Source organism: Vanessa tameamea, chromosome 3 (assembly GCF_037043105.1).
Source record: "Vanessa tameamea isolate UH-Manoa-2023 chromosome 3, ilVanTame1 primary haplotype, whole genome shotgun sequence".
NCBI lineage: Eukaryota > Metazoa > Arthropoda > Insecta > Lepidoptera > Nymphalidae > Vanessa > Vanessa tameamea.
The window spans coordinates 7736502-7749135 of NC_087311.1; the positions used below are offsets into that span (position 1 = coordinate 7736502).

Sequence of the window (12634 nt, forward strand, 5' to 3'; positions counted from 1 at the left end):
GACCCACTTATTATTAATAATAATAAGCGTTACAATAACTGGTAATTGGATGTTTCTCACTTTAAAGATCCTTCACAAATACTAGCATTTGGTCATATTTGTATCTGTTTAAATTTGCTGCAATGTTCAGATAAGATAGCTTTTTCAAAGATTTTTTTGTCTAGAGATTCTTGACTTCTATATTTTGTTTAGTTATTTTTGTAAAACATAGACTTATAGATATAGTTTCCACCACGAAAACAAATATCTTTAATAGTGTGACCCCTTTAGAGCTCAACTTACATTCATTAGAATAGCTGGCTATAGTATGCATCCTTGTAAAATATTAATACAGTTTACTGCTCTGTCTAAAATAAACAGGGAACATTTTATGTAAATATTTTGTTGTTCATAATTAAGACGTCATTTACTTAACATTTTCAGATAAAATAATACTCAGATAGAAAATACGAGTACAATATTAATATGCAATACAATAATTCGAATATCGTTATCGATGAACTTACTGTTATTATCTAATCAAATAACTTCCTATTATCTAATCTTTTTCAACATAAAAAAATAATAGACTTTATATTTAGAAAATGTTAAAACACTTAGAGTAAAAAAGAAATGTTTTCTGTACAAGCTGCAATTTTTATCACTCCATTATAAAACGTTTTATTTCGTTTAATTGTTTCTATTTATGTAATTTCATTAATTAGTACTAGATTTTTAAATTCAATTAATGTGTTATTATAAAACAAATAGTATTATTCAATATATTATATTCCGATTGCTGAATGTGACACATTATCGGAAAATAACATCAACCTCTATAATTAAATTTATTTATTTTAATTGCGAAATCCGTAAAAGCGCCGAATGCTCATGCGGAACTAATTAAAACTAATTATCAACATAAACATACTAATGTTTATGTTGATAATTAGTTATAATATTTTTAATAAGTAATATCTAATATATAATTGAAGTATCAAGATTATGATAAGTAACATAACGTCAAAAGAATAAGAGTCGAAAAACTAAGTTCCTCAGTTAACCTAGTTAGTTAATAATTAACTCGATCATGCAAGACTATAGTCGACGCTCGCTAATGTGTGGTTGTTGGAAATCTCATTATTATTTCTTCATGCTCACTTCTTCAGAGTTTGTGTGAATGCATCTTCGTAAGCAGTTTGAGCTCCAGCTGCGAGTTTTGCTTTAGTTTCAACTGAGAAAATCTTCGGAGTGTACTTACTTATTCAATGTAACACAGAAATACGTGTTCGCCCGGTGAAGATTCTAAAGATGACTTTATCAATTTGAAAAGCTTCAGCTGCATGGAATCAAATGAGTTATCTATCTGTAAAGACTTAATATCAGTGGCGATTTCAAAAGTGGTTTTAACTTAAATATATATTTTAGTCCATTAAATCTTATTATCTAACCAATGATGTTTCGTTATAAATTTTTCGTAGGCTAATGGATATTTAGACGGCTCTATTATAATTCGTGAATGTGCTCAGTCGATGGCTGCATTGTTTGAGACAATAGGCAAAATCACAGATTTAACATGTTTAAAAGTAAATGTAGGAACTTGCTGGGCGGAAGCCCTTACCTCTACTTTTGTCTTGACTGACAGACTCGGAACCACCTTTCGATGAATTATCTTATGTGAATATGGCAAAGTTACAAGCGTCCCATACTTTTTAAGATTCCTTAAGTTTTTTTTACGTCATTGTGACTTCGAATGCTTACTCAGGTGTGATCCTATTAATCTTAAGCTCAAGTCCACGTGTTCTAGCTACTGGATTATCTCGAATTGTCATGAAATATACGTATTGTGTACATATAAATAGTTGAACGTTAAAAATTCAATTGAGCAGATCAATTTTTAAAATAATTTTTACCGAGTTTTAGATTAATAGTATATGTATCTTTCAAGGTCAAGAACATACTAAAATTATATTGATTTTTCATATGTCGTCGTATGTATTCACCTTTGGATTTTGGATTTGTATAACTACAAAGCCCTAGTACCTAATTAAGAACTTAGAGACGCCGTAGTCCTATGATAATGAGGAACAAAACTTTTAGACGACCACGGCGCTGCTTACAAAGGGCGGTCATATTTTATAGATTGAACATGCTTTATTGGTATCCTTTATCTTTGTCTAAAATACTAGATTTTAATTAAACGGCTTACTCCTATATTCTCATGTATCAATATTTATTATTATATACAATATTAGCTTTAGGTGAATAAACAAATTTAAAGTTGAATTGACTAAATCGTGTCTAATAGCAATGTTAGTTGTATAGTATTGGTGGTAGGGCTTTGTGCAAGCCCGTCTCGGTAGGTACCACCCACTCATCAGATATTCTACTGCCAAACAGCAGTACTCAGTATTGTTGTATTCCGGTTTGGAGGGTGAGTGAGCCAGTGTAACTACAGGGACAAGATACGTAACATCTTTGATTGGTGATGTAAGGAATGGTTAATATTTCTTACAACGCCATTGTCTATGGACAGTGTTGACCACCTACCATCAGGTGACCCATTTGCTCGTCCGCCTACCGATATCATAAAAATAATAATATATATAAATAAAAGATGACGATAAGTTATTTAATGAAATAGATACGTTTAAATTACGTACCTCTTCGTTTTCAATGCTTTTTTAATAATGAATATTCTATGATAATTATAAAGGATAAACCAAAATGATATATGGCATAGTATTTGAATACATTTCAATTTATTATATATTATACAGCATTATCAGAAATAAACTTACAATTAACTTAAAAACGAATTAACCTTTGCTAAATTCAATTAATCAGATTAAACGACAGCTAAAATGTGCTCGCATGAGTATATTTTGATTTTTAGACTATTAAATTTTACATTTCTTCCTAAATTATTATTGTTTAAGGTGAATGTTTGTAGATTAATTAATACTTTGCTATAAATAAGTGTATTTTAATCTATACAGTAAATAATGTTGGCTATTTTTTTAAATAGCAGGTTATATGATCAAAAACATTTCATGTTAGTACACGAAGTTTTCTAAAATATTACTATGTGATATAAATCAAGTCACGAAATACTAACGCCGCCCATCTTTGTTGCCCAAGTTACAATTTTTATTATATTGTATTATTATTTTTATAATTTAATCATTATAGCAATATATACATTCATAATCTTTTCGTTCATACATTTATTAATTTTATATTATCACATTTTCAGTACTTTCCTTAAAATTCCTCTCCTTAATAATTTCTCTTTTTAAGTTTAAGAAGTATACCATTTTTAGATTCTGTCGTAATTCGACTGACGAATTGTGGTTCCGTACCAGCATCACCAAGCATAACTTCGTATCTTTTTAAAATATTCGAAATAGTCGCCTTCATTGCAACCCAGGCAAAACGGAACCCTAAAAAGTAAAAAAAGTGATGTTTAACAGCATTCAAATAATTAAAGAATACTTTAAAAATTTCAACGAATATATAATTAAAACATGGAGATGTAATATATGTGTGTAAAAGCTGCTTTACGAGATTATCGCCGATTTTAGCTTTACTAGTCAATGATACTAGCGTTACAGACTATACAGACCTTTGTCAATATATAGGCTATTTACCATATTTTATTTTTCAAAAATAAATGGTAGATAAGCGCGTACAAACAAATATAATCTATCCATCTAATAATATTATTATAGGTTAAGGTTAAGTATTGCAAGTTCCCAATAACATTTTTACCTATGCAGTTTCTAGGTCCAGCACTAAAAGGCACAAAAGCAAATGTATGCATTGAGTCCAAAAACCGATCCGGATTGAATTTTTCTGGTTCTGGGAATACAGTTGGATTCTTAAATGCGGCTTCGTAGAAAACTATGACAGAACTGCCGGCGGGGGCGACTCGACCATCTTAAATTAATTACAGTTTTAAATTCATTATTACTAAAACATTTTGTTTTTGATGAATTAAATGTCAATAAAAAAAATACTTTTGTGTGTAAACGTTTACTAAACCGACCTTTAAATGTGAGATCATTTTGTAATTGCCTTCCAATTTTTGTAACTGTCGGTAAAACTCGAATGCTCTCTTTGATCACCGCTTCGAGGTACTTCATTTGATTGAGATCCTGAGCCGTTGGTTTTTTATGCATATTTTTGTTGAAAAGAGATCTCTGCTCTTCTAGCACACGATTCTGTATTTCTGGATACTTTGCTAAGCAATACAGCGTGTGACTGATTGTTGCGGTTGTGGTGTAATGACCCTTAACAGATTATTATATTAATATTATTTTATCTATAAATTATATAAATATTAACTAAGTGACTATATTATAGAGATTGAATGGAGTGTTAAATATTAAATTAAAAGTCATAAGTAAAAAAAATTCAAAATAATTGTGCAATGAGCTTACTGTGAAACAGAGTAGAGTAATTTCTTCATTAATGATATCATCCGACGTTGACTCTCCATTCGACGATTTGCTGAATATCAACTTGTCCAGCAAACATCCACTATCATAAAGTTTACTTTCAATTATCTTTTCGAGATCTATATCAACATTTTTGTTGTTGTTTCGAGTTTTTTCAATGATGCTATTAAGGATTTTTCGTCTTGATAAAATGATCTAGAAGAAATAGAACGCATATATAAATAGATATTCATAGTATATATTTGTAATTTATAGTAAGTATTACACGCCTTCTTTTTTAGACTTTTCCGTTGCATTGTTCCTAAAACTTTCTCTAGAATCTTTGAGCTAGACAAACGTACGCTTTTGAATCACCTCAGTCCGAAGGGTTGAATGTAGGTCTTTTCAAATTCCCTTATCTTATAAATAAACGATTAATTTAATGGGGACTGAAAATTCATACAAGGTATAAAAAATGGATCACATTTTTATGAAATATTAAGAAAACTTGAGTTAGCATTTAAAACAAATGGAATATTTTGTTTGAAAATTTGGTATTTACATTTGTGCTATTTTGTTTGATTGTCTTGATAGTATGCATCATTTCCGTGTAATGTGACGTCATCATAAACAGGATGCGAATATTCCTCCAGTAAGAGAAGTAATTGTCGGTTACTATTTTAATAACTCTGAAATAAAAACACACTCCTTAGCTACGATAGGTATATTTTGAAGATTAACAGACTTCGTCACTTGCTTGTAATCTAGTTTTTACACTAGCTGGACTAGTCCGCCAGTCTGGGTCTTGCCAGTGGATAAGATATTAATAAATTACTGTATAATTTTTAATTCACTACAGTAACACTTACTTTCCACTAGCCTTTAAGTAAGGGTCATCAGGATCAGCCAATAAATTAGTTTCGACACCCATTAAGCTCTCTGAAACGAAATTAACTCTAATCACTGATGTAAAGTAAAGTAAACTAAAATCACTGATGAATTACAAAGTATGTTAAATGATATTAAATACAATAAGCGATTTAACATTAACTTACTGCACAAAATGTCGTACATAAAAGGCCTCAGATAACGATACAATTCCACGTGGCCGTTTCCATCATAAGTGTCAAAGATTTCGAAGAGGCGGTCGCAGTATTTGTTAACATCATCAATTTTCGCTTCTAATGTATTAAAATTGAAACTTGGAGCCATCAGTTTACGGGTCGATTTCCACCGTTCCCCTAAAATATAACGATTAAAGTCATTTTTTTTTTTATATTGGACAACATCACATACATTACTCTGATCCCAATGTAAGCACTTAAAGCACTTGTGTTATGGAAAATCGGAGGTAACGTCGGTACCACAAACATCCATACCCAAGGTAATATAGAAAACTAATGAACTTTTTCTACATCGACTCGGCCGGGAATCGAACCAGGGACCTCGGTGAGGCGTACCCATGAAAACCGGTGTGCACATTACTCGACCACGGAGGTCGTCGATTTGAACATATTGTAAAATTAGGAAGCTGTAAAAAGTAATAGATAAATATATGCATGTAAAAGGGAATAAACTACCTTCTGAAGTTGACACAGAATTTCCAAAGAAAGGTTTCATTGCCATATTTCTCTCTAGCGTTTTCGAAATTTCAGTTGAGTGATTTAGAATTGTCTGTGAAGTGATTAAAAATACAATAAATATAGAATTTTATTCTGTTTCTGAGCTGAGACATATCTTTTATGTAGCGAAAAAATTAGTGCGCTAGCATACACTGTAAAAGTATATAAGTAGAATTCAAAAATATATGGATTTCTTATTTTTATGCCTCTATCCGTTGTCACATGCTGTTTGTCAAGACATTTTTATAAGCGATACTCATATAAGAAGAAATAATAATGTCAATAAATGATATTATAAGGATAAATAAAATAAAAAAAGTAAAATTATAAGGATTACATATTCGAAATATAATAATATGTACTAAATATAAACAATCGTTTTAACATATATTGCATTTTTATTAGGTTTTTGATAAGAACGAATATTGTTTTATTTTTTTGTAAGCATTTCTGAAATAAGTGTTAAGTTTGTTAAAGTTTTGCCAGGGTCCGATATGCTAGAACCGTCACTGACAATTCCTTTTTCTGATCATTCGAAACTATGTACAACATTTTGCATAAGTCAAAACAAAAGTAGGCTAAATATTTATATATCGCTATCATTGATAAAGTCAAAATCATTCTTATATTTAAAATCTAATAATAAAACACTTTTTACGTATACTTAAAGGTATTCTGGTTTTATAAAACAAAAACGAATAGCTTACTCCAATGTCATCAGGGTCTGTTAACAAAATCCAATCTTCGGAGCCAAGAGACAAACGTATATTCTGCTTCCCATGTTTTTCCCACATCGCTAATAATTTATGTGCGGACTCTAAAAAAATACTCATTCTTGAAGCTCGAGGAACAATACAAAAAATAAACGAAATAAAGCCTATTATTGTGTTTGTGTGGTATAGTTGGTCGCTTATTATTTATTTATTTATTTTTATTTAATTATTAGGTTTGCTAGCAGTTGTTATATTTTGATGATACAATTTATTAATTTACATACTAATTACTTTCTAAATGTACAACTATATTAAAGCAAACACGACATGTACGATTAATATATACATCCTGTTTAAGTGGTTCCAATTTGACAAAAATGTAAAAAATGATCACATGGTAGGAAAAATTAATAATATTACAATTATAACAATTAGAATAAGTTAAAACGATTTCTTACAAATTATTTAAATTTATTCTACGAATATTCATTAACACACTATTGAAATAAGTTTGAGTTTGATTATTAAATTATTTTGCACTTTATGAATAATTTAAAACGACGAGTTTGGATTTATTACTTTTAATACAGTTGATTAAATATTGATTGACAATAATATATTATTGTAATACGACATAACTATAACTTATTAAAAATAAAATGTCATATAATAAAAATATAATATTTTTATTAATTATTAATATTATTCTGATTAGATGACAAAACTCTTTATTAAAAATCTTATGTTATTATACTTCATAAAATTAATTAATAATAATATGTTAAGCTTCAATTAAAATAATGATAAAACAATACTGTATTTAAATTTTACTCCTTAATATTTTATTTATTTTTCTTGACTTCGTTTCGTAGTTAATTCGTAAACACGCTTAAGAAATTTTAGCTTATATCAAAAACTTACCGTCCGCATCAAATCCAAGTTGTAAACCATTTCCAAATATCGGTAAAGGGGTGTCTCCGGGGAATTCACTTAACTTTTCCCAGCGATGGCCACGTGTTCGTTTGTAGTAGTCATATAGAAACACTAAACAAACCATAAAACACAATAATAGTACGAAAATCATTTTTCAGACTTCTCGTAACATTAATCGTGGGTGCTTTTATATTCTTTGATATCGAATCTTATCAGATACTTCTTGTATTTGAAGATAATTTAATTTTAACATTAATACATAGTTCATTAATCATAGAATGCTTGAATATATTAAGACGGCTAGTGCTTTGATTCTTATCATGATTTTTTTTACAATCATTTTAATTAGATTTCCTGCTATAGCGTTATTCGCTCTAGAGGTTATGAAGGTGTTTTTTTAAAATAAGTTTTAATTACTTGGTTTGCAAAAAGTACTATAGAATATTAACTAAATTCCTCGTGAGTTTTTCTTTTTTCTATATTGCATTTATTTCATCTCGTATACCTCGAAATAAAAAGACCCCGAGGCGAATGTTACAATTATCTTAAGAAGGATTATTTAAGCAATTTCCTCACTTTGTACGCCAAACACTGAACCAATTAATCTTTATACTTTGTTATATTTATATTCCTTGTTGGAAATGTTTGAATATAAGAATAAAATAACTTTTAATTTGCAATTAATAGGTTAACAAAAGAAAAAAGTTTAAGACAGAAATAGAATATTTATGAAAAACCAGAGTAAAAATTTAAGCCATGAACTTTAGTACAAACCTCATTTGCGTATAAGAAAAAAAAAGAAACGGATCTCGAAATATAAACTACGAAATACTAAAATATTCAAAGTTCAATTTTAAATGGAAAAACATTAGATAGTGTTTTAAAAAAACTAATACAAAATATTCATATATGATAATATACGTCGATGCTAGTAGATTTAAAATTACCATAATTAATTAGTACATTCTAAAGAACAACAGCTAGGATTTTCTATCGTCATAAGTTGTAATTTTAAGATACATTTCGAGATCGCGACCACTTATTTGTGTATCAACATATTTTTTTGTGTTAAGTAATTATATACTTATTTACATTATTTTACTTCGTGGAAAGATTTTTAAGTTCCTCCAGTAGGTATTGTACCGCCATATAGTGATAAGTAGTATTTTTGTATTCTGATTTGACGTTGATCGAGCCAGTGTCGTTATTGGCACAAGGACATTGCACCTTAGTTCCTAAGATGTAATGATGTTCCCAGTTCTGGCGCATTCGAATCGGCGATCAGAAATGTTAACATATTGTTCAGTGTCAATGGTATGATTTGCAAGTTTGCTAATATTTATAATAAATAATCCAATAAATTAATATTAATGGCTTATATAATATATGTATATGTACGTAATAAATGCACGTTTCAATTTCAAATTAATTGCAGTATATTAATATAATCACAACATCTTCTACTTAATTCTACCACCAGTGAATGTAATTTAATTTTACTAATACTCTGTGGAACCAGCTGTCGCCGACGGTTTTTCCGAACTGATACGACTTGAGAACCTTCAAGAAAAGAGCGTACTCCTTCCTTGAAGGCCGGCAACGCATCTGCAAGCCATCCAGTGTTGAAGATGTCCATGGGCGGTGGTAGTCACTTTCCATCAGGTCTCCTGCTCGTTTACCACCTATCATATAAATAAAAATGTGATAAGTCGACTGTTAAATCATTCTATTTAACTATTACTTAAGGCAATTTTAGCATTGATCAATGGCGGTTTGCATAATTGTATTAGTTAACATTTTTATTGTGATGTAAGTTGGCTAATTAGCCAATTAATTGTAAGTGGTCGACTTCTCATATAAATTAGTGTTAATAAATATAAATAGTTTCTAGATATCATCGTTGGGAGATTTTGCTTTTAAGTTTTATATTGTATTTTAAACATAATTTTCAACAATTTGTAATGAATTTCAAATGTATTTCTACGAACAATGGACTGAATTCACGCTAAATGGACATACACAAACTGACTGACTTATAATAGAAATAACTTGTATTCGAGTTATTCTTCCAAGATATAAATATAGAATTTTCGGTAAAACTAATTATATTAACTTTATGGTAAGATATTGTGCCCACCTTGGCAGGTTTCATCAGTATTGTTGTGGTTTGGCTTGAAATGTGAGCCAACCTAACAACAGGTACGAGGGGTTATACCCCATCTTAGTTCCCAAGGTTGACGGCATATTGGTGTTGACAGGAATGACTGATATTTCTTACGGCGCTAAGTCTGTGGGCGATGGTGACCACTTACCATCAGTTAGCTTATTAGCCCTCAATACACCTATTCCAAAAAGGTCAATGGCACAATAGATCTCCTTTCTGATAAATGTAATTAGTTAACACAATGTATCAAATAAACTTTATGGTATCCTCAAATGAATAGGTTATTTGACTTGCAGTACCTACAATAGTACTATTCGTAAATACAAAGTAACTAAAGCTATACGAGTATAATATTACCTTCATAGTGGAATTAGTGTATACACTTTATTGTGTTCATTTATTACAATAGAAATAACTAAACAAATTGCGCATGAAATACGAGTTAGAACAGAGAAAACTTTGATTATTGACTTACACTGAAAAGAGCAAAGTTCGGTTTAACCTCGATATCCGCGTGGTTTAACCTCTGCCGCTTGACTCGAATTTACTTTCTCGCTACCGGTACGAATTATTAAATTTTTTATCTTTAATTATTATTGGTACACTGAAAATTCAAATGTCATTACAAATGGTTGTTGTTATAACACATGCAATATGCGGTTAGTGGTCGTCAGTGGCACACAAAACAAAGCTAGCATTATCGTATTATGTTGCGGTGCGCCGCTGATGCGTTAACGACAATTTGCCAGTTTATTAGCAATTAGTTTTATATATCTATTTGTCAAAAAGTTTGCAAATATTTTTTTATAGAATATCAAATAATGCACATTAATACAAGTTAAATACACATATACATATGTGTCATGACATATATGTCACCGTGAAATTGTAAATACGGTTAGATTATAATCTACCGATGTGAATTTCAGTGAAATTATTCTAATTATAAACAATTCTTCGTTCACAATGTTTCGACAGTTTACAATCTCGCTAGATAGATTATAAGCTAACGCTATTTATAATATCAAAGTGATATATAGTTACGAAAACTAGAAGAGCATGTATCGGATTTTGTACTTATACTAAAGCCGATACATGCTTCTTAATGGCATAACTTCAGCGACAAAAACTTAGCCTCGAAACGTTGAATTATGAAACATACGACGACAATAGTTGTATTTGTTCAAAGGTGTTCATTTTGATCTAGAACTTAGATTATAGACAAAAATTTTCCTTAATGGAAGCAAAAAAATGTGAAAAAAATGTGAAAAATATTTTTTTTTAATTCTTAACTGTAATATTGATTTTGAACATAGTAAAAATAAATGGCCGAGCCGAGATGGCCCAGTGGTTAGAACGCGTGCATCTTAACCGATGATTTCGGGTTCAAACCCAGGCAGGCACCACTGAATTTTCATGTGCTTAATTTGTGTTTATAATTCATCTCGTGCTCGGCGGTGAAGGAAAACATCGTGAGGAAACCTGCATGTGTCTAATTTCAACGAAATTCTGCCACATGTGTATTCCACCAACCCGCATTGGAGCAGCGTGGTGGAATATGCTCCATACCTTCTCCTCAAACGGGAGAGGAGGCCTTAGCCCAGCAGTAAGAAATTTACAGGCTGATTATGTAAAAATAAATGATTTTATCATCGATAATTATCAATAGTAAGTTCAGTAAAAACCGTTAGATTCGGTTTTATTACATTAAACATAATTTTATACTTGAAATATATTTGAAAATGTTTATTAACCAACGTTTGTGAAAACATAAACGCTAATATAATTTTATTAGCGGTTCACTTCATTCAAACGTTTCACTTTTCTGAAAATTATATCATTAACATTTATCTGAGTTTAATCTGTAGTTGTAAGAGGTGGTTGGACATAAACATAGACCATTATTTTCGAAAATAGTATTGGCAGTAATGATAAGAAAAAAAGATTATTTATATCATGTGCATAGATTAGTAACTAATCGTCGTTTAAACTCCTAGATAAGCCAGGTCGTGGTAATGTCATTGTGGGTTTTACACACATTTTCATTTACGTTAATTTGACGTTTAGTTTTGCAATATCACCAAATAAAATAAACAGAGTTTATGGAATAAGGGTATGGTCGATGCCGTTGAACTTTCTCACATTGTGCTTTATAAATAATTTTAGGTTTCAATTACGAGTACACACACGAATGTGATTGATACTAGAACCGTGCTTGATAAATGTAATGATAATACTATAATTATATTTTATTAAATCTAATCCACAAACTATTTTGGGTTTGAATGATTTTGTCATTATATGATTTTTTTTATTATATCTATGGTATAAATCCGTATAGGTTATGTGTGTAAAGAAAGTATATTAAATACATAATATATTAAACAAACTATATATTATATACTAAGTATTGGCAGTAATGATAAGAAAAAAAAGATAAGTATGATTAATTTTTAAGAAAATTTAAGAACTTTCACGGCTCGGTTAGTTTATATCATGTGCATAGATTAGTGACTAATCGTCGTTTAAACTCCTAGATAAGCCTGGTCGTGGTAATGTCATTGCGGGTTTTAGACACATTTTCATTTACGGTAATTTGACGTTTAGTTTTGCAATATCACTGTAGTGTATGTGAATATAGTGTTGTTTGTCTCGAGCGTAAACGTCACAAGTGCAGGCCGGTAGAGGGGGTGTTAGTCGGTGTCAGAGGGTTGGACCGGTAGCACGTGGTGGTACGTAAGCGAGCCAAATATAATCGACGAATGCTACATTGGCGGCGAGGAC

General features: G+C 30.3%; 1 protein-coding gene across 1 annotated transcript; it reads right to left on the reverse strand.

The window, feature by feature from the left end:
• Nucleotides 1-3213: 3213 nt before the first annotated feature.
• LOC113397173 (cytochrome P450 4c3-like) lies at nucleotides 3214-7851 on the reverse strand. The gene is made up of 10 exons (XM_026635401.2): nucleotides 7675-7851; nucleotides 6748-6857; nucleotides 5999-6092; nucleotides 5474-5659; nucleotides 5288-5357; nucleotides 4981-5107; nucleotides 4422-4634; nucleotides 4028-4271; nucleotides 3751-3918; nucleotides 3214-3422 (listed from the first exon to the last, which is right to left on the reverse strand). Exons 1-10 carry the CDS (start codon nucleotides 7835-7837, stop codon nucleotides 3259-3261), a joined length of 1539 nt encoding a protein of 512 aa, XP_026491186.2. The 5' UTR covers nucleotides 7838-7851; the 3' UTR covers nucleotides 3214-3258.
• Between the last annotated feature and the right edge of the window lie 4783 nt (nucleotides 7852-12634).